This window comes from Crassostrea angulata, chromosome 6, assembly GCF_025612915.1.
Source record: "Crassostrea angulata isolate pt1a10 chromosome 6, ASM2561291v2, whole genome shotgun sequence".
Lineage (NCBI taxonomy): Eukaryota > Metazoa > Mollusca > Bivalvia > Ostreida > Ostreidae > Magallana > Magallana angulata.
Window position 1 is genome coordinate 52,508,678 of NC_069116.1, and position 23,692 is coordinate 52,532,369.

At 33.7% G+C, this 23,692-nt stretch overlaps 2 protein-coding genes across 7 annotated transcripts; both read right to left on the reverse strand.

The window, feature by feature from the left end:
• Positions 1–84: 84 nt before the first annotated feature.
• On the reverse strand, positions 85–5,374 carry LOC128190761 (uncharacterized). Of its 2 annotated transcripts, none has more exons than XM_052862938.1 (2): positions 4,785–5,374; positions 85–1,555 (listed from the first exon to the last, which is right to left on the reverse strand). In XM_052862938.1, the coding sequence occupies exon 2, from the start codon at positions 1,546–1,548 to the stop codon at positions 685–687; it is 864 nt and encodes a 287-aa protein (XP_052718898.1). In that variant the 5' UTR covers positions 1,549–1,555; positions 4,785–5,374; the 3' UTR covers positions 85–684. The 2 variants fall into 2 exon arrangements, with proteins under 2 accessions (XP_052718898.1, XP_052718899.1); XM_052862939.1 differs by lacking the exon at positions 4,785–5,374 and adding an exon at positions 1,636–1,792.
• A 4,142-nt stretch (positions 5,375–9,516) lies between these two features.
• Positions 9,517–23,341, reverse strand: LOC128190713 (ceramide kinase-like). 5 transcript variants are annotated; one of them, XM_052862857.1, is made up of 12 exons: positions 23,227–23,341; positions 18,538–18,651; positions 16,856–16,984; positions 16,642–16,705; positions 16,075–16,220; positions 15,455–15,529; positions 14,101–14,247; positions 13,551–13,620; positions 12,914–12,975; positions 11,954–12,144; positions 9,992–10,155; positions 9,517–9,822 (listed from the first exon to the last, which is right to left on the reverse strand). In XM_052862857.1, the coding sequence occupies exons 1-12, from the start codon at positions 23,300–23,302 to the stop codon at positions 9,783–9,785; spliced, it is 1,278 nt and encodes a 425-aa protein (XP_052718817.1). In that variant the 5' UTR covers positions 23,303–23,341; the 3' UTR covers positions 9,517–9,782. The 5 variants fall into 5 exon arrangements, with proteins under 5 accessions (XP_052718817.1, XP_052718816.1, XP_052718815.1 ...); XM_052862856.1 differs by having other exon boundaries at positions 18,445–18,651; XM_052862855.1 differs by lacking the exon at positions 11,954–12,144 and adding an exon at positions 10,375–10,559 and having other exon boundaries at positions 18,439–18,651.
• Positions 23,342–23,692: the final 351 nt, after the last annotated feature.

The window sequence follows — 23,692 nt, forward strand, 5'->3', positions numbered from 1 at the left end:
GGAGATTCCTCCCCGTGTAAGCCACATCTATCTCGACTGATGACAAAGCCTATAATGTGCAAACATTCACAATAAATCAAACGTTATTCCATTCTAAAGGATAAAGAAAATGCATTGAAAAAAACCGACTCATTTTTCCTTGTAAATATACAAACCTACAAATGCCAAATTTCACTTTAGATTTTGACAGACAATTCATGAATAATTGAAGCACAATCTACGCTACCACCCATCCCACGGATTTTCCAAAGTTAAATCAATTTATGTACAGTAACCATATACCTAAATTTGTGTAATAAACATATCAAATACATGAATATTTATTTGGCATAGTATCTCAACCATCTGTAAAGCCAAAACCTAAAAATATTTTTTAACACCATCACATATTTAAAATTGATTAGAAATTCTGTTAATTTACTTATGGTTTAAATACTGAAACATGTAAAGGGTCACTTTAAAAAATTACAAGATCAATACATGGTAAAGGAAATAAATTGTTTAATGGGAGATATAGTTACAGATGAGCGGTACAAAGCATACATTCTATCAAATATACAAAACAATTAATAATAATCAACAAAGAAAATCCCAGCACCTTAAACAGAGAACAGTCAATGAACAACTTTAGAGTTTTGCTTTTACACCAAGAATGGACTGCCAAAAAGCACAGTGTGTACAACTTTACATAATACCAGGAACGCTTTGAAGATGAACTTCCATGGAAACCGGTCTGAAGAATACCCAGGCGATTCGCGCGATGGCTAAAGTAACTACAGCAAAAGCTACAGTGTGACAGAATCCGTACATCAGAAAACACAATATCTCAACCAACGACAGGGGTTTCTCCGACTGTCTTGTCTGTTGTTTTGTCTGCACGTGCGGTGAGTCAGCTGTCCGTGTAAGATCCACCATTTCTGCTCTGTCATTCGTTGGTTTGTTCTTGGAGCGGAGGTGATGCAATCTTAATCCGTCAAAAATCCACATCGTAATGAACGGTATGAAGTAAAGGAAGCAGATGACAATGACAAAAGCGAGGATATTGTTCACGTACAACACACACAGAACCACAAATGTTACCAGGGTGAATGCGGCAACCACCACCATGATGATCAGCCACTGTAGTCTGGAAAAAGTTTGTTTGTTGGTGAACCGCAAAAATCCTGTGAAGGACTTTATTAGACCTAAATTCACTGAACAAAGGGAGAAAAACCAAAAGGCAACAAAACCTGGAATGGCTTTCGGTGCTTCGGTGGTGTTGTACATATTTTTAGTAGCTTGAACTGCTATTAATACAAGCATTAAACTCTCGGCCAGTCCTCTTGCCACTTCCAGAAAACTGTGAAATTTCTTGATGTTTCCAGTAAGGACAATGGCCAGCAGCAAAGAAACGTTGACTAAAATCGTCAGGCAGACGATAGCTAAGGGCACTTCCGGTCTGACTCTTTGCGAGAGTTGGAAATAATTCATTATCTCGTCTGCGATGTAATTTGTTCTAGACTCTGTGTCCATCTCATCAAACGTTTTGGGTGCATACTCCAAATACATTCTGAATCTACAAAAAGAAAATAATAAATTATATTTCTTGTAAACCCAACACGCAGTATCTGACGATATCATTACATTCACCTTTACCTTATATGTGCTATCCGCGTTTAAAAAATCCAACTGCGTTCTTTCTATTGTCAATGTCGAAAATTCAGGATTTTAATACGGGAAGCTTTACATTCAATAAATACTGCAACCCCCTTGAATAACTCGCTTTGCTCCGAGTGAATTACTAAACTGTCGACCCCAGTTCATGTTAATATTTATACCATTTATGCTACTTTACAACAAATGCAATCTATGAAAACAGGTTGACATTTTATCAAACTACAGACTACTTTAGCAATCTACATATAACTATTACAAATTGAGATGATTACCTCAAAGTTACAAAAAATTTCCCTATGCATTAACAATAGACCTTAACTATACCTTCAGGATTGCAATAACTGAATATTTCCTCATATGAAATACTAGTACCAGTAAAGATATATTTTTTATGTACATGTGTATTTAAAGATATAATAGTTGTTTATTCAGAAAGTACAACAAGTTACCTAGAGTAGCAGTTATTACATGAAAGTTTATATAGAAGTAGGGGCATATATGTTAATAAAGGTCCCACTCTGCAGGTGTCATATAGTGCATCAGTTTGTCCGTACGTCTGTTTGTCCTTCCATCTGTCCGTTCATTTGTTCGGGCATATTTCCCTCTTAGCCCAATCTGGCTTATACATCACCCACAGTGTCTTTGGGTGAAGGTGTGTAGTGACCTTGAACCAACTATTTTGGTCGAAGTTAGATTCATAACAGACTTATGTGTAAAAATATTTGTCCTTTTGGCTCAATCCGTTTCATACTTCACCCTCAGAGAGCCTTTGAATAAAAAAATTGTGCTTTGACCGTGAACTGTGTTCAAGGTCACAAAGATCAAGGTTATGACGAACTCTTTCTAAAATCCTTGTCCAGGACATATACTACCCTTGATCCTACTGGTATCTTGGTCATGTTACACATGAATATCGGTAGTAATGTATGAAAAGCCCCTTTCACAATTGGCGCACGAGCACTTTACAACACTTTGCGATCGGGATTTTTGGGCTTCACACGAGCTATCGCATCCGTTGCACGAGCTCTCGTATTCGTTGCATGCGTTTTTGTGGTCGAATCAAGTCTCCTCAAAATAGTGGACATGCACACTATTCAGACGCGACCGAATGCGATCTAAATTATTGCAAAACAACGTATGAACATTAGTACGAACGTTTTACAACGTTTAGTATGCTCGTAAGAGCGATGCACGATTTTTAAAGATCGTAAGATATATCGCAGCTGTTTGTGCGCATGTTGTGTGACCATTAGATTTTTGTTCAACGTGTCTCATGTAATCTTGCAACGTTTTACTATCATTGCAATTTTATTGGTTTCAGTTTCCATGCTTTGCCACTAGTATATACGTGTACTGGATACAGGGTTATTTTCGCCCCGTGATATTTTCGTCCCAACAATTTTGTGGTAAAAGAGAGATAACTGGAATTCACCAAGTCTTAATCCGCTGACAAAAATAGCTAAATGAACGAAAATAAAACGTGGGCAAATAGTTCCCTTATACGGTATACAGTATAGGCAAGTATGTTTCAGGCCACAATTTGCCTGGTTTTTGGCTGTTGCTTTTGTCATCTTTTTGGGCGGTATCTTATCTTGCATTCAACTATTTCTACTGAACAGCGTCGGAAACGGGCGGTGTATGTATCCCTCTGACTTGTACGAGCATTCGTACGATGAAACGTATGATCGGACGAGCACCGCTCATGCTATCGCATTGGCGCACTTTCAATTGTTCGATTATCTGGTCTTTCGTGCGATCCTATCGCATTGCCGTACAAGTAAGAGGGATACATAAACCGCCCGTTTCCGACGCTGTTCGCTTTCATTGCACAACAGTAGCATATACATATAGACGCAAAATATATCGCAAGATTCAATGCGTTTACATCGTGCAACGGTCGTTCTGAATCGTGCGAGTTTCGTACTTTTTCATATGCGAATATTTTGGCAACAGTTAACGAACCATATCTAATTTTTTCGGTCGCTGAATATCTAGTCACTTTTGCTCGTGTGCCAGTTGTGAAAGGGGCTTTTAGAGTGTGAAGTTAACAAAATGTTTAGGTCGATGACTGTCCATTAAACCTTTTAATTTCTCTCCTGTTGTACCAACTTTAATCTTACTCCGACTTTGCAATAAGCCTGTCTGTGTTAAATCGGTTTACACTGGCCTCCAACAATGAAAAAGTCATTGTCATAGCTCATATCTGTGTAAAATACTTATCTAAAACCTTTGGGATTCTTCTCCTGGTCTTGTATGTCTTATACTATATCCATATTATATCATGTATGCAAGATACTGGATATATTAAGAACAGTTAGACCTACGGTACTGTATATTTCTAAGTAGAGGTTACTAGTATGAGGTCATGCAAAGTCCTCCAAATTCTTTTCATCTTTATGACCTATATTAAACGAGGCCCTTTGAAATGGTATTTACCATTAGTTATCATACTTATTCGATGGATATTGTTCTTCCTAACTATGTTAAGCGCTGTTGGAGGTAAGCTAAAAAAATGAGCATATTTCCCATTAATTAACGATAATTTGAATGGAATAATTGCATTTAACAATTAATTTTATGTATCAAAACTTACAGATTTGTTAGGCATGAATCTAAACTTTAACATGAATATTTTCAAGATACTCTCTCTCTCTCTCTCTCTCTCTCTCTCTCTCTCTCTCTCTCTCTCTCTCTCTCTCTCTCTCTCTCTCTCTCTCTCTCAAATACTCTTTAATTGGCCTTCCAAGCCTCCGTAGTTGCAGGGACTGAGTTACCTATTTATAAATCAAATCAGCTGTCTGGGGGTCCGATTATCCGTAATTACTGACATTTATGTGTATTTATAAATACATGTTCTAGTAACGATATTCGCTTGGAACAGGAACATAAATATATATATGCTATAGTCTAGTATATATAGTTCCTGATTGGTAACAGCGTGCACTATTTCCATAAAAAATGCTATTACAATCTTATTAACATAAGACTTGTAATGTTGTTCACCTTACAACGTTGTCGCAATCGAAGGCATTTGTTATGTTGGTGTTACTATCAAAGGTAGCGCAATAATAATGTATACATGTGTATTATGCACATGTTTTAATGATCAATATCAGTTTAAAACCAACCTTTCGTTCTGCTCCAGCTATGTGGTAGATCTCCTTTTTATGGGCTCCCCTTAACTATGGAACGCCAAATCATTATGTTCTGGTTTATAAGGTTTTGACTAGGTGGGAACGATGTACAGGTAAGGACAGGGGGGGAAATTAAAAGAATTCATTACACGTGACCTATAGTCTGTTTTACATTGACTACAGGTAAAGTAATGTTAATATGAGTTTATGCATTTCAACCGCGGAGAATATTTTATTTCAGGGATCTGTTGTTCATTTCACTAAAAATCGTATAATACACATTACATATCGAACAGCCCCCGTGTATTGGCCGTGATTAGCAATGGCGAGTTTTGCATCCTCCTTGGACCCAATAATTGGATAGATGATCAAGGTTTGAAAAAAGTAAAATCTATACTTTATTAGGATTCTTTCAACATACATGTGTATCATTAATTGAAGCGCTGCATCGGATTTGTCAAGATTGTTCTTATGTGCAGTATACCCAAGAAGGCCTCGATTTGCACCGTTTCTTGGGGCCCTGTTATTGGTCAGTGTATCAAAGACTGAACTATCTTTAGAATATACACAATGAATCGGGATGCTTTCATGATATATAAGTTGTGGCATTTTAGTTTTTGAAAAATATATCTCAAGTCCCCTCCCCCTCCCCAATGCTTTATTGGAAATATTCGTATTTAAGGATCCTTTCAGCTCGAGTATTTTGAGGTGATCAAATACAGCCGAGGTGATCAATTCCAATATAACCACTTCATGATAGATTTGATCATGCCCGATCGTATTTGATCACCTCGTTATACCTCCTTTCCGAGAAGAGCATGGCCGATGGAATCAAAATAAAGTTGACAGACGGACGGACAGAGGCTGGACAAAAGGTGGTCAGAAAAGCTCACTTGAAATAACAGCTAAAACCATTCGAATTTAATATGCTTTCTTCTCATAATATGGTAGGACAATACTTCTCAACCTCTCCTAGAAAATCCTTTCTACTATAACATACGTGAAAATACTGTGAAACCAGGCACGTAGCATCGGAGGGGGCAGGAGTTGGACCCCCCCCCCCCCCCCACTTTTTGGGGGAGGACATAAGAAATGGAAGGAAGAGAAAATAAGAAATTCACGAGTGTGATTGAAGATAAAGGAATACTACTCACCTCCTTGTAAAATAAAATATTCCCTCCCCATTCCCTCGCGGTTTAGGATTTTAATGACTCTGTGCTTACATACCGATACAAATGAAATATGTCTTGATACGTGGTGAAATAACACTGGGAATGTTTGTTAGACTGCATGTTTCAACCAACGAGAAAAAAAATTGAAAAATATTACTAAACTCATATAAGAACTCAAAATAATCGAAGTTCTCGTTGTGGTTAAAGCTTACTGCTGTTGTATTTAAAATAAAAAATCATCCTTTAATTAATTTAACATTTCTATAACACAAAAGAAATGATTCCATTTTGCTGAAAATTAAATTAGAAGTTTTGACTTTCAATGTTTTCTTTTCCGACGAACTCGGCATTTAATTCACAAAATTTCATAGAAAATAGATCGATTTCTTCATTTAGCAGTGAACTTCTAAATCAAATTGGTCACGTGCCTCTGATGATGTGCTCATTTCTGTTAAAAAATCAAATACAATATTTTTGGCTTGTTTGACCTCGAATTTAATGTTTTGACGGTCAACCTCATGCTTTCTAATAATAAGGGTGTCAGTACTCATTAGTATATATGATAATTAATATTGAAAATATAAAGTATCCAAAATAAAAGATTTTGGCAAGTTGTTTATTCAGAAATAATTATATCAAAATATATATAAAATAATCAATAAAGAAAAGCTTCTAGAAAAGTACATGTATATAATAATTTCTTTAAAAAAAAACATATAATGACTAAATACATGGAACTGTGGTCAAAAAACAATGTTATATATACAATAGGTAAAATTTATACATGTATCTGTAAAAATAAAGTCATATCCCCTTTTTTTTTTTAATAAACCCACTCGTATTTTTAGCCTTTTACCTGTGAAACTTCGTTTTCCAGACTTCTTTAAATTACTATGCTTTAAAGAATTTACTTTAAACTTGCGTGTGGCTTTTAATCAAACTTGACTTTTGATAGAATTAATCAACAGACAATAGATAAGGATGAAATCAATTTTCGAACGACTCGTATTTTTTTCCTATTTGTTTTGTCTTTTAAAAAATACATTTACTTCATCAAATTTTCACAAAACCAATAAAAGCAATAAAACAACAATTTGGAACATCAGTGGGAGACATGTAATGCTTTAAATGCAATACTATTTATTTATTTTTAAATAAATTTGTTTGATTGATTGAGAGAGAGAGAGAGAGAAAATTCAAATAAAATTAATTAGAGGGAGCAACAGTGTTGCATTTTCTATTAAAATATTGGTACTGGTACTTTGATAGTGTTCGTACTTTTATGATTCTTAAATACATAGAGGCAATAATAATTTTGCACTGCTCTGACAGTAGTTTTCCTGACAAAAATCTTTGAAATTTTCAACAAATGAATCACAAATTCCATTTTTAAAACATAGGTAATCACAGATTACAAAGCTCACCGAGACGAGACATCACCCTTATGAGACTTCACCTTTATGAGACCACCTTTATCATATTAAATGAAAATCATACTTTATGATCTTGGATATTCATGAATTCTGTTTTGACACAATATCGTATATCATCTGTTAAAAAATTGTATGATAATCATATGTTCATATGTAAATCAATACAATAATATAAAATTAAATATTGCATCCTATCATATTTACAACATATATCATATAATAAAATAAAATCTCATAATAAACAATGATGAGATATGATATTGTAACGTATGATATTACATTGTATTGTGTTATACTTTATTGTATTTGATCACATAATACAATATCATAATATATAAAACAATATAGTATTATATTACAATATCATATAACATTATACATCATAACATTGAAACATATGATATTATATTGTATAATATAGTATGATATTGTATGATACTGTATCATTTTTGAAACATAATATGATATTGTATCTCATGATACAATATAATTTGATGCAACATTGTATCATATCAAATGATACAATATTATGTGATAATTAAAAGTTAAATATATAATACAACATTATATTATACATATTGTATCATATGATACAATAATATATTTTACAATATCATATAATACAATTTCATGTGATGTGATAATATATCATATTATAAACCAATATCATGTTATACAATATTGTATGATACAATATAATATAATATTACAGTATCATATTATACAATTTCATGTGATATAATTCTATATTAAAGAAACTAATATCATATTAGACAATATCGTATGATACAATATTATAGAATATACAATATTGTATCATAGGATACAATATTATATTTTGCAATATCTTATGTAATAGTATCATGTGATAAAATAATAAATTAATGATACAATATAATATTATACAATATTGTATCATAATTTACAATACTATACATAACGATATCATGTTACAATATCATAACATAAAATATTTAAAAAATTGATACAATATCATATCGTATCATATTACTTTTTATAATATTACATATGATATTATATTGTATCATATTAAACAATATTGTTTCATACCATACAATACTTTATCATAGGAATCATGTTATATTATTTATCAACAAACACATCTATCTATCGAGCAGGTTTGAGCGAGGTAGGAGATTTCTTTAGCATCCTTGATAATGGAGATCAGGCTCTGCATCTGAAGCAACCTCTGCGTTTCATTTATAATATAGTTAAATCAACTATGCAAGCTATCATCTATAAAACATGTGACCTGTTCCAAAAAAACTAAACCTCATCCAGCATCCGAAACCTATGGCTCAGATTCAGCATTCAAGCCTGTCAGGTGCATCAGTATACATAAGACGCACCATCCATGGAAGTCTGGTGAAGTTAGGACAAGTAGTAACTAAGATATAATCATCAGAGGGCACCTGCAACAAAAATTTAACCAGCTCTAAAATCCTTAACCTCCTTCAGCATCTGTAACCTATAGCTCCGATTCAGCATCCAAGCCTGCCTGGTGCATCAGTTTCATAAGACACACCATCAATGCAAGTTTGGTGAAGTACGGACCAGCAGTAACTTAGATATTGCTATCAAAGGGCACCTGCAACAAAAACTTTAACCTGCTCCAAAAACCTTAACCTCCTCCAGCATCCGAAACCTATAGCTCAGATTCAGCACTCAAGCCTGTCTGGTGCATCAGTATCATAAGACACACCATCCATGCAAGTTTGGTGAAGTACGGACCTGCAGTAACTTAGATATTGCTATCAAAGGGCACCTGCAACAAAAACTTTAACCTGGTCCAACAACCTTAACCTCCTCCAGCATCTGAAATTTAGGACTCAGATTCAGCATCCAAGTCTTTCAAGTCCATAAGTAGGTCCAGATGCCTCATCCATGCAAGTTTGGTGAAGATAGGACAAGTAATAGCTTAGATACAGGACCTGCAACAAAAACTTTAACCAGGTCCGGACGCCGACGCCGACGCCGACGCCGAGGGTATAGCATAAGCTCCCCCTGACTTCGTCTCGGTGAGCTAAAAATGCTCCTTCTAATGGAACTAATATACCTTGAATAAAATATTGCACCAAGACTCTCAATCAAAAAACAAAATGAGTGCCTGTAGTTTATTTTTCTGTACATAATAGCCAGTTTTTGCATTTTGTACAACTTAACTAAAACAGGAACATGAAGTGGTCCAGGTACATGTACTACACACATGTAACGAACCTGTAACACCTTAATAATACATGGCATAGGTGACGAACAAGCGGCTGTACAGGTAGGTACTAAGGTTCGGGTTGGGACACTAGAGGTAATGTTCTGCCATCTCTAAGGGATCAGGTAAATACCTCAAAATATATGTCCTGCATTCAGTCTCAAGAACTTGTGTAAAACCTCAGGAGCTGTCTGTGGTTCCTACAAAATTAAAACAAATGGCTTTGTAAAATATCAAATGGCTAATAAAACTTGGTTAAAGGGAGGTTTTTTGGATCATTCTAGATTAATGAATTCATTAAAATAACAACATGTTCTTGTATTTCTTTTGCCAAACAGTTGAATGGCATTTGGTTAAGGCCTGACGTACCAAACCTCATACTCTCCGTCTACAATGTCTAACAATTCCCCGTCCACATCTAGTAAATTGTTAATGTTGACTTCTTCCGACTCGGGATCCGGCGACTTATCAGAGCACTGAATCTTTACTTTGTATCCCCTAACAGTGTATGGCAACAAAAAGTCCTTCTGAAACTGCATTATGGTACAATGAACTCATCATATTGTTTTGTTTTTTTAAAAAGAACTAAATAACAAAAGAGAAAAAAAAAATGAGAACAACATCAAAATATTCCACTTTTTTAAAAATCTTGTTCAAATTTATGACAATAATTTTAAGAACCATTATAATTCATTTATGGTATGTTTGAAGCGCCCTTAAAAACTGATGCATAAGAAATGAAGTATACCTACTGCAGAAAGGGAGAAAGCCATAAGCTGAAAAAAATGGGTCAAAAATGGGAGTCTGCCTGCCTCTTTGTAGACTAGGAGGGTAAAAGAGTTGATTTCTTGACTGTGTTTATTCATTGTTATAAAGTCCATTTTTGACTCTACCGCAGCTATGAAATCCCCACCAGCTGAACATATCCCCCAGATTCCTACAAAACCAAGCGACCACGTGAGAATAATTCTAATAAAATCTGATGGGTCAATTCTAGTTTATCATAATTACAGGTAACACCTGTGTGAGGTATGAGTAGTTTTACTGAATCCAGTGGGTCAATTCTTATTCCTTGACCCTTGTAGCGTATTTCTATTCCTTTTTTGGAGGTTCTACTGTGTGAAGTATGTATCCTTAATAGGTAATAATTGACTTTGGGGTAATTCCTGCAATTCATTTTGAAAGAGTCCATTCTTGATAATAAAAATTCAGTTTTTTATGCATCAACTGTTTGGTTTGATTCTTTGTTTAAAACCAACTTTTGCACTCAGAGTGAAAAATATTGTAATAGTTATACTCAGTAGCTTATTCTCACTGTACAACTTTATAAAGACGAACAATAACTAAAATGTTGCCCTCAAGACCAGTCAACATTTGTATAATAATTTTTGTTTGATTTGCCTTTTTTTTTAGCTCACCTGAGCTGAAAGGGAGGTGGTGTGTGAATTACTTATATGCAAGCATCTTGACATTTGTTGATTCTCAAATTTTTAGACTGTGGACAATTCTTGGGCCACACAAAGGATTCAAATTTAGATGTACTTGTTCTATATCTATATGAACAGTTGTTTAAGATCATCTTGAGAACTGCAATGCTTAATATGTGATATGACTATTTAATCATTCAGTTTAAAAGATGTCTCAATGTTTAACATAAGAGTATCAGAAGAAAACTTTGAAAATCTTTCTATTACAAGATCTATTTTACTGCACTGTAAAGATATTTTGTACCGGTATTTAACTCCTTAAAGCTGATTTTCATTATTGCTATAATTGCTCAGGTGAGTGATGTGGCCTGTGGGCCTCTTGTTTGGTTGAGGGTAGAGGGAGGGGAAAGAGGGTATAAAACACAAAATCACATGAAAATGACAAATTCTCAACAACAACAAAATTAACATCTTTAAAAAAACAAAAACCAAGGTTATTAACTACTTCAATCAAGCTAAGCCAAGTTGAACCTCACTCCTCTGTACAAACAGTTAGTCTAACCCAGCACATCATAGAACTTATGAAAATAAAACACCCATCAACATATTGTCTCCAAAATAGTGTCAATCAAATTTCTTCATAAACGGGTCATGAAGAATAAAATGTGAAAATCATTTTCCCCATGTTCCCTAATGCTTTTAATTAAATTACCAACTGAGAAGTAATTGTTGTCTACATATGTCTAAGACTAGACTAAAAAGTTTATCATGATGTTTTTTTCCCTGGTATCAATGTCAGTTGATTATTTGTTTACTACATTTTCTAACAATTCAATTACTTAATTCATTCTACAGAACTGGATTATTTTGATGTTGCTCTTTGCCAGATCTATAGGTTACTCACTGCATCTAGATTTTCAAGTGCACAACTTTTCAAATGACTAAGAAATTCGAATCTCCCACATTGTTTGTACATAGCTACAACAAATTCACTGGGGTGCTTTATGAAGGGCATGACAGAAGCTCCAAAGGGGGCACAGGGATAGCCAAGCCCTGCTCCAGACGAGGTGATGCTAACACATTGTCCCTCAACCTCTGTAATTTATGAAGGAATTAAAATACTGTGAAATCATTAGTTTTCGTGTCCATTTTTTGCGGATTTCAAGATAGCTGCACATATTTTGCTCACTGGTCTGAAAAAATTTGGTTGGACAACCAGAGATCTGTGTCACCTTCTGTTTTATGTGTATATTTATTGTGCACAAAAAAGTGTCCTGTTTCTTGTTTTATTTCTCTGTATATTTTAAAAATAGCCAACCATGAGTTCCTAAAATACTCTTTTAACTCTTTTAATACCACTTCAACAATAAAAAGCATTTACCTGGCATGCATATAGCATGCTAGACAGAATTGTCTCCCTGCCCAAAATGCAGAAATACATGTAAATAGGTGAAATTTGTCAACGCTTTCAATTTCAGGCTATTAACAATGGTTTGGTGGAATTTTCCTCATTGAAGTACATGTAGTTAAAGAATATGTTGGAAACACACACTAAGTGATATTTTGAGACAACAGCTTTTAAATGTATTTTTAAAAATTTTAAAAAAATAAAAGTTCATTCATTCAGACCAGTGAGCTACAGATTTGCAGCTAGATTTCTAGAGTACTCCTACCTACAAATTTAAACTTTAAATGAAGTATGAAAAATGTACTTTATTAATAAAGAAATACATGAATTTTTTGCAAAACTAAACTGTAAAAAAAACTAGAAACAAAATTTCTACAAATTAAAATGACTCCACACAATGCTTCAAATGATGAATAAATTTTAAACAATGTCAACAGGTGTTTTAAAGCTGCGTACCTTTTTGCTCATATGTTGTGGATTTTTCACTTGTGCCATCTGCATCTTCTGCAGTTGAATCTCTTAAAAAAATATTAAAATATATTTACTATTTTCTTAATATGTTTAATAAAGTCTTCGTCATTTTCATTTTAGGATTTTTTTTAAGAAGTACATTGTATAATATTGTATAATAAAATATTATGGTATGTAACTAAAGGTAGATATCAATAATTTCCTACAATACATGTACATGTATATGTTTTATTATAGTATGGACATTTATTTACCTATATAAAGTTAAGTGCCTGTAAGCATATGCATACCTTATAATTCAATTTTCTGTCAATAAATACAAAAAATAAGACAAATTGTACTCATAAATCACAAAAGATTGTACGAATTTAAATGTAACAGATTTGCACCATTGACAGTTTAACCATTTTGACATACAAAACAAGCAAAAAATGTATACATTTGTAAAGTAATTTTCTCTTAGCCAATGAAATAAGTAATTTTCTCTTAGCCAATGAAATAAAGTATTTACAATATTCTTAAATTCAACCCATAATACATTAACAGTCAACTGAACAATCATTCATTTGATTGTTCGATGGATATACTTTTCTAATGAATTGATATATATGTATGCTCTTACCTTTGAAAAATGGTTAGCTTTGCATCAAATAATCTTTGTTTTTTAAAAAGCATCAAATGCAGAGGTACAACTAAAATATATATAACAAAAAAATAATTGAAATATGTACAGGCAGTGTTTGATGTGAATTCATTATGACTCATCAATAATCAACCAAGCATATACACATGGAACTGAGTATGAATTGATTCCTAATGGCCATTAATGTCATAATACCAACACCAGAGTCGACTAGGTACATAAAGTACTGTAAACGTTTTATATTTAGCGTGTGAGATATTTAGCGGAAAATTATTTTACAACAAATTAGCGTGGATTTAAATTAGCGTATATCTGAATGTGCCTATTCTTATTCATAAAGGAATGGCATTTGTTGATGTACTTGATTTGGCAGAAACGCCTCTCCGCGAAAAAACACTAAAAAGAATACGGAGCCAAATGTACTACATTTACAGTATACTGTATCTGCGCACCAATATCATATTGGAGTAGCTACTATGTAATGTAGCAGTTTAAGTCACAAAATCACAGTTTGTAAATTTAATCTCACCGACATATCTGGCCTTCTTTAACCACCTCTGTCTTTCTGTGTGATAAATTAGGTCTGAGAACAATCCACATCCTATGACAATAGTGCTAAAGGAGGCTAGCTTCCCTCCGGAGTAAACCGCCTGGACATTGTTACGGTTTGTCTTACCTACAAATAATTCATACATCTACGAGGGTCAATCAAAAAGTACGAAGACAATGTGGCTGTCTATCATATGTTTTTCATGAAAGTCATACTTAACAGATTAATCTTTGCACCGACACTTATGTTATTGATATACGAAGTTTTAGTCCATTTGATGAAACGGTATTTTTGTTACCCCTTTTTAAAAACAACATGTTTTGTCACCACGGCGCACGGTAACTTTCAAAACATGACGTCAAGATTAAACATGCACAGTTTATAGATATACCCCATCTTTATATCATGCTTAGTCTCTTGTGCCTTTCTCCTTCCAATTTAAAATGGCACTGAACCACTTAACATCTTATTTGCACACATTCGTTAGAGAATCATAAGTTAGTTCATTAAAGTTTTCATTTTCTTACCGTGTATTTCTTAGTTTACAGTAAAGATAACCCCGAACGTCGATTTACGTTACTTATTTTTTGACCAAATATTTACAGATATTCTACTCTCTTTCGGACTGTTTTATATGCAAAATACAATGACCACCACCCTCACAAAATTTATTACAGTTAAACACAAACTTGCAAATAATTGTTGACTTATTTTTTGCACCATTGAGCATTTTCACAGCTTCTATCGGCTTTTTCCTGAGTTAGATCCATTTTATTTGTACTTCTCGTTGCGCCGTGACGTCCGGCGACGTCGATGTTTTAAGTCAACTCTAAAGAGGACTATCTGTCTTTAGTTACTAATATCTGTTCGACAAAACAATATATCCCGTCATTATTTGGTACATAGAATACCATGACTATACTAAATTTGAAGTTTCAATATTATTTGGTTTTATGCCCAATTTATAGAGATATTACTTTCAACATTATATGGTTTATTGTTGACATAACACAAATTTTGACCGTGCGCCGTGACCTCATTTTTGCAGGATTAAATTCTAAATAATTCTTAGAAATAAAGAAATTAATTAACTTTTGTCCTTGCAAATTCTTTGAAACTATTGCTTAATTATGTCTACCAAATTTAGTAATGATACGACGTTAAGTAACATAACTATGACAAAAGTCTTCGTATTTTTTGATTGACCCTCGTATGTTAGTTTTATGCATGACTTGTGAGAAATAAATTTGCGTAATTCTGTAGAATCCTATAAAATTAAGAGGATGAATGCTGTGAACATCAATGGTTTTGGATGGCTGAATGATGCACTGACCCCTGATAATATGGAGAGCTGCAGTGACCACATCTGTGTTACCATAGAGACCTTTAGCTGTTCCATTTCCTGTACCTGCAAAACATGTTAACTATTGCATGAAAAATATAATTATATATTAATACTTAATATTTTGATTCACTGTATATTTCCCCTAATGTTTGCATTGAAAATCTGCGACGTTTAATTTCTTGTGAATACACTTAGCTTTTTCACAGCACATGAGCACATATACAAATGTCATTAGTATTCATGCATTTTGAATTCATTTATAATTGAAAAATTAACTGTAACCTTTAAACTTACATAACCAATTTGATATGTTGTACTTATGAAAAATAATCATTAAATCATACATGTATCTATTACTTAATAATAAAGATTTTTCTTGACAAAGTTTCTGGCACAATAATTTTAGTCGCAAATGTGAACTAAATAACATCTTAATATGGCTATTCCATGTATGTATGCTTCATATCCCTGACTAAGAATGTATGTAATGGCTTAATTAAAAGCAACGATACATGATACATGAACGATACATGAATACTTCATACAAATAAATATCAATGCTTAAATGTAAACACAAAAATTCCAAAATGTTTAATAAATTTTTACACCTGTTGGGATGATGCCAATTGGTACCTCCAATGGTTTGAGTTTACAGGTAGGCTTATCGTAGTCCAGACCAGCCTCTTTTTGAGCTCGGGTCAGAAGACCATTGATGACCTCCAGTAGAGTTCCATCACCTCCTACTACAACTAGCCTTAAAAAAAACCACCTATCAATTCATATCATAATACCATAATAACTTCAAATGTTAGTACTTTGTACCATGTGTGTGAATGAAGAAGGCAAATCCAACTGATATTTAAAATACATTCCAGGAAAGTACGGTATTTGGTAAAAAAAAATTATTTTGAAAGAAAGCATTTCTTAATGTTCAAACATGCATGGCATTTGGCAATGAATGTATTTGATTTATATTAACAAACATCTTTTTCTGCTAAAAATATTACACAGCAAAAATGTAATGATTACAGTAAAATCATCTTTCACTTTTTAAAAATTTTCTGCACTATTCCATCAACTCCCTCTAAACCAAGTTTGTTTACTGTAATTTCAATCAAGAAAATGTTAATCATCCAATTTGACTAATTTCTTTTAAAAACTGAGTAACTACTTACCCATCAACACATGTTGTGTCAAAACTTTTCATTATGTCAACAATGTGCTTTGGTCGTTCAGAAACTGAAAGAATGAAACTAATTTAAAATAAGTATGGTAAATATAGAGTATTACTGTATATCTTTCAATGAAAATGTATTTTTACATGGAGTAATGATAATAAAAAATTTAAAATTCTAAAAAGGCCCAGTTTTTAAAATTCTGCATGCTTACCCATTACATCACAAACTATGTTTGCCGCTCTAAACAAAGGGGCGATAGTTTTGCTGTACACATTCAGAGAATTTTGGCTCCCTCCAATAGGATTAATGAACACTCCAAGTTTTTTTGGTCTTTCTCTCTCTATTAAAAACACAAATTGCATTATATGATATGAATTCCAAATTATTATTATAGACAATTTTCCTTTTAAATCAATATTTCACTTTCTGCATTTCAATTATTCAATACTGTAAAAATGTTAATATTCTCTAAATTATAAATAAATATATTTTTCCTCTTCCACAGGATGAATGACCATCTTTAAGTTCTCCTTAAAGATAGCTTAAAGATGCTTAAAGGTCGCTTAAAGACGGTTAAGCCACCTTTAAGCTATATGTGTTGCTTAAAGATGACTTAAAGAGAGCGTAAAGATGGGTTAAAGGCCGCTTAAAGACTATCTTTAAGCCACCTTTAAGGACAACTTATAGGTCCTTAATGTCCAAACTTCTTTAAGCCACCTTTAAGCTACCTTTAAGCTACCTTTAAGCCACCTTTAAGCCATAAAAAAATCTTTTAATACAAAATTGTGCTCAATTTACCAACAAAATATATTAACTATATGATAATGATAGAAAGGTATAAAAACCGTTTTTGTTCTATAAAATAAAATGAAAAAAAAAAATAATCATAACGTGTATACATTGTATATTCTGTGTTATTTCCAGGGTTTTTTTTAAGTTGGTCAAACAATAGACTCTAATTAGATATACACAAACGAACAATACTATGTCTAGACAAACAAAGCAGTAATATCCTGCCCGATATAACAAAGGCAGTTGAGAGTCTTTTCATCTTTAACATGTATCTAGCAGATCTCGAATTAGACCTAGAAATAATTAAAATCAAAAAAAAAAATACATACCTTCAACCGATTATTAAATTAAATCATGCAGTTTTGGTTCATTATCTATATTTTGTTAAATAACCTGATGAACTGAGAGAGAGAGAAAGAGAGAGAGAGAGAAAGATAGATAGAGAGAGAGAGAGAGATTTCACCGATTAATTTATAATAGGAAACAAACATACTTAAATATAATTTCATGCGCAAATTTAGATTCAGAGACTGCGCTCACCCCTACAATAATTTTGAAAAAAAAAAATTATTTTATAACGGCAATCTGGGTCCATCGGAGCGTTGTTGATGATAGCGATAAGTGTTTAATGGAGCGACAATCAAAAACCGCCTGGAACACCCCCCCCCCTTCCTTGGAAATTATATCATCACTCGGATCACCCCCTCCCCTCCTATAAAAGAGCTTTTGCATTTAATGTATGTTTTTATTGTTCAGTTTGATCAAACTCGACTTAAAGGGAACTTAAAGATGGTTTAAAGACAACTTAAAGGGAGCGTAAATGCCACTTAAAGATGCTTAAAGCTAGCTTAAAGATGGCTTAAAGGTGACTTAAAGAAGTTTGGACATTAAGGACCTATAAGCTCAGCTTAAAGGTGGCTTAAAGATTGTATATCCTTTAAGCCACCTTTACGCCACCTTTAAGGACTTGCTTAAAGATTGTTTTTCGCCCTGTGTTCTCACCTTTACCTAATTTTTCATTGACCTTGGTCCTCAGTGCCTCACACTCCTCTCTGGATCCTGTCACATGTACATTCTCTGCTGTCCACTTATAGTTTTTACCTTTTGATATGTACTTGATGACAAGGTAGGGAGCGGATCCAAAGAAAATGGGAAGAATTCCACCTGGTTCCTCACAGAGGTGACAACCAATCACATCACAGATCTCTATGCTACCTAAAATAGCCAACCAAAGAAACATGACAACCAATCAAATCACAGATCTCAATGTTACTTTAAATACCCAACAAAAGAAAAATGACAACTAATCACATCATAGATCTCTATGCTACCTAAAATAGCCACCCAAAGTAACATGACAACCAATCAAATCACAGATCTCTATGCTACCTAAAATAGCCAACCAAAGAAACATGACAACCAATCACATCACATATCTCTATTCTACCTAAAATAGTCAACCAAAGAAACATGACAACCAATCACATCACAGATCTCTATGCTACCTAAAATAGCCAACCAAAGAAACATGACAACCAATCACATCACAGATCTCTATGCTACCTAAAATAGTCAACCAAAGAAACATGACAACCAATCAAATCACAGATCTCTATGCTACCTAAAATAGCCAACCAAAGAAACATGACAACCAATCACATCACAGATCTCTATGCTACCTAAAATAGCCAACCAAAGAAACATGACAACCAATCACATCACAGATCTCTATTCTACCAAAGAAACATGACAACCAATCACATCACAGATCTCTTTGCTACCTAAAATAGCCAACCAAAGAAACATGACAACCAATCACATCACAGATCTCTATTCTACCTAAAATAGTCAACCAAAGAAACATGACAACCAATCACATCATATATCTCTATGCTACCTAAAATAGCCAACCAAAGAAACATGATAACCAATCACATCACAGATCTCATTGTTACTTTAAATACCCAACCAAAGAAACATGACAACCAATCACATCACAGATCTCTATGCTACCTAAAATAGCCAACCAAAGAAACATGACAACCAATCACATCACAGATCTCTATTCTACCTAAGAAACATGACAACCAATCACATCACAGATCTCTATGCTACCTAAAATAGCCAACCAAAGAAACATGACAACCAATCACATCACAGATCTCTATTCTACCAAAGAAACATGACAACCAATCACATCACAGATCTCTTTGCTACCTAAAATAGCCAACCAAAGAAACATGACAACCAATCACATCACAGATCTCTATTCTACCTAAAATAGTCAACCAAAGAAACATGACAACCAATCACATCATATATCTCTATGCTACCTAAAATAGCCAACCAAAGAAACATGATAACCAATCACATCACAGATCTCATTGTTACTTTAAATACCCAACCAAAGAAACATGACAACCAATCACATCACAGATCTCTATGCTACCTAAAATAGCCAACCAAAGAAACATGATAACCAATCAAATCACAGATCTCATTGTTACTTTAAATACCCAACCAAAGAAACATGACAACCAATCACATTACAGATCTCAATGTTACTTTAAATACCCAACCAAAGAAAAATGACAACCAATCACATCACAGATCTCAATGTTACTTAAAATAGACAACCAAAGAAACATGACAACCTATAAAATCACAGATCTAAATGTTACTTTAAATAGTCATCCAAAGAAACACGACAACCAACTACATTGCAGACCTTTAATGTTGCTTAAAACAGTCTGCCTCAGTAAGAGCCAACTAAAACATGTATTTAAAACTGTGCTCAATTGTCCTGTTTCATACATGTCCTAGTAAAATTACATGTACTGAATAGTAGGAATAGAGTCCATGGAACAAACACTGGTTATGCACTTGCACTAGCACTTATTAGGGTTACAGAAAAATCTCATGGTCTTTTTATAAGTGCCACCTTGTGATCATGCTGACGGACCAATAATTTTTTTAAAAATACGAAGATCAAGGTATCCTTTGGATTTAGATCACATGTTTAGCAAAATATCGTAGAATCTTGGCATTATAAGAACGAATTGAAAATTTCACAATATCGGAGAACCATTTTAACAAGACCTTGGACTTTCGGTAGGATGTAGCTATCTGTTTCTTGCATCAAAACAAGTTAAAAATGATGCTGGTTTCAAATGAAATATACACAGTTGTGTAGTTTTAGCTTAGAAGCCAGACAAATTGTGTCAATTTCAAAGAGCCATGGCTGTAGCCAGCAATGAAATAGACAGGCCTACATCACAACGAAGTTTGACACAACTACCCAAAGTCCAAGATCTTGCTAAATGATTCTAGTTGCTGCTAATATTAAATGTGTGTTGGGTGACCGCTGTGCAGTGTAAACAGAGGATGGCCCGTGGTGCTGATCTGGGAGTGTTAACGCATGCATTAATCAGAGATTTTGCCTTGTCTTGTTGATATACCAAAAGTTTACATTGAGAAATTTGAGACTATAATAACAGTTTGATGAAGGTAGGGTCTACTCATGGTTAACTGTCCATTCACTGGCTAATAGATATGAATACATTGAATGCAATGACACTCGTCCGACCTCATCAAGGAATGTACATAATATATATACATGTATTTTATCAAAACAGTGTCAATTCAATATCACACAACAGATCAGATGTTGGCAAAAAACTTTCCGGTTTTAACAGTTAATGAATATAATAATGAGCTTCTCTTAGCAATTAGAAGAAAGGAGGTCAATATTTGAGAGATTGTTTTGATGAGCAAACTATACTCTGACAGTCTGTCCAAAGATATCCTTGATTTTGTTTAATTACTCACTATCTATATATACCTAATGATGTTCATTTGAAAGTATGAAAAATTGCCAAGATTAATTTCCCCTTTGAAACGCCCCCTTCAGCTTAACCAGTTTCAATACACTTTAAAAAATGTGACTACAGGGATTTCGCATGGCAACACACCCGGATGACAACACTGAAAAATTGTGCATGGTATATTGAGTGACTTTGGATTAGAGAAAATGAATCAACATTTTCCATTATAAATCTCCGAAAGAAATAAATGTACCGATTTCATTCCTGTGACATTTTAATTCAGAGCGATAATCATAGATGATAATGTGTGAATGGAGTTATTTTGGATATTGTCCCTTTTATCTATTTCAATTGCAATTAGTCTTTCACAGGTATATATATTTTCATTTAAAATAGTCGAATGTCTTGGGACAGTCTATGGATAGTATTTTAAAACATCTCACTGAAATTCCAAGCTATAGCAAAAATGGTACTATCTGTACATGACTTGCTTTCGTTTGTGAAAATTACTCGCCACTAAACAGTTTTTTTTCACTGGTAAAGAAATGAAATTAAGTTGCAGCAAATTAAAGTTGGTATACAGTAAAAATAATTTTAAAAAACTGCCATTGAGAGAGAGGGTTTTTTTTCTTAAAATAGACTAATAATTGCAAATTATTTAAAGTTTTTTGATATACCAAGTTTATGTGCAATAGAATATTATTTCATCATTTTGTTTCTGTAAAAGTGAAATTTTATTAAGTTGCAATTATAATAGCCCATTGCATTTTGATGATTGTCGTTTTTGAAGCACCTGCACCCCCCCCCCACAACCTCCTTTTCTCTGTCTGGTGTTAAAGCCCATGTATTTAAAAGTAATACCAAGATTAAAGACTAAACAGGTTCCTATCTACAAAAGAATCTCGGATTGTTTATTGCAGATCTATGACATCAGATTACGGGTAAACAGAATACGGCATGCTGCACCAACCACAAACGATGCTATAAATAGCAACAACAGCATCTGTCGGTTAGCCCACAGGGGCTCGTCACGAAGTTTTTTCAATCTTTTATATATACCACCTCTATACTATAAAATACACAAGGGAGGAATCAAAACTCGAAAAAATCGCTACCTCCCGATTTCGGTCGCCTCGTATTAATTCTTCTCGGACGTTAAACCCTGCACTCTAGGTATCATTAGATCGGGAAAGGACCATAGTTCTTAGGAATACCTGCAAAATTTAAACATCGGCAACAATTTTAGAAGTTTTCACGCATTTTCTTCCAGTTTACTCTCCGGTGACACTTTCTTCGATCAGATGTCGCGCACCAAATTTATTCATGCGCTCTCATTGGTTAATTTTGTTGATCAAGATAAATCGTACGTTGACTCGTATTTTAGAGGGATATTCAAATGATGAGTGAAGAAGTTCTTATTACGTTGTGAGTATATGTATTAATTTTCATATTTATGTAGAAATATTTTAACCATACTTCGGACATTCGGTAGGACGTGACTATGTATTTCTAGCATCAAAGCAAGTTTGAATATCGTTTGAAAATCCTTCTAAAATACAAGTCCGCGTACGAGTTATCTTGAGCAACATTGAATTGACCAATGAGAGCGCGACATCTGATCGAAGAAAGTGTCACCGGAGAGTAAACTGGAAGAAAATGCGTGAAAACTTCTAAAATTGTTACCGATGCTTAAATTTTGCAGGTATTCCTAAAAACTATGGTCCTTTCCCGATCTAATGATACCTAGAGTGCAGGGTTTAACGTCCGAGAAGAATTAATACGAGGCGACCGAAATCGGGAGGTAGCGATTTTTTCGAGTTTTGATTCCTCCCTTGTGTATTTTATAGTATAGAGGTGGTATATATAAAAGATTGAAAAAACTTCGTGACGAGCCCCTGTGGTTAGCCTACAATCTGCATGTGTCCGCCGAGTTGTATACAATAAACCATGTTAAAACAATACTTACTAGTCGTCTTTTGATCTGATATTTTAAGTTCCCGTGCTTCCAAGATAACTGATTTGACATTTACGTTCAATACCATGTTGCCATATATTTTGGGTTAGTGTAAATAAACAAACTAGGTCATCATTGCGGTATGACTAAAATACGAAAAGGCAAGAGAACCGATATTCAATATTTCAAAGGATTCGAAAATAAAAATAAAAATAATTTAACACTTTTTTGGAATAGTTCAATTGACGCTCAATCCCCAATTCTATAATTCAACATCAACGTTACATGAAAACATGCCTCTTTTCCCCACATACTAGTACATGTATTTATTTTAAAATCCTGAAGAATTTAGAAATCTTACAAAGAAAAACTAAGAAAATATTTCATTTTTTTATTTCTAATGAAATAGCAATTTCTCAAATTCCAACGACTTAAGCTATTATATAAATAGTGCCTGTTTGGGAGGGTAACAGTTGAA

What these genes read in the sequence shown, in the direction of transcription:
- LOC128190761 (XM_052862938.1), bottom strand. Translation starts at nt 1,548, where the DNA reads ATGTATTTGGAGTATGCACCCAAAACGTTTGATGAGATGGACACAGAG.
- LOC128190713 (XM_052862854.1), bottom strand. Translation starts at nt 23,302, where the DNA reads ATGGTATTGAACGTAAATGTCAAATCAGTTATCTTGGAAGCACGGGAA. An exon ending in CATAGTTTGTGATGTAATGG is followed by an intron (nt 16,706 to 16,855) that starts GTAAGCATGCAG and finishes TCATTCTTTCAG; the next exon opens with TTTCTGAACGACCAAAGCAC. An exon ending in CACAACATATGAGCAAAAAG is followed by an intron (nt 12,145 to 12,913) that starts GTACGCAGCTTT and finishes CATAAATTACAG; the next exon opens with AGGTTGAGGGACAATGTGTT.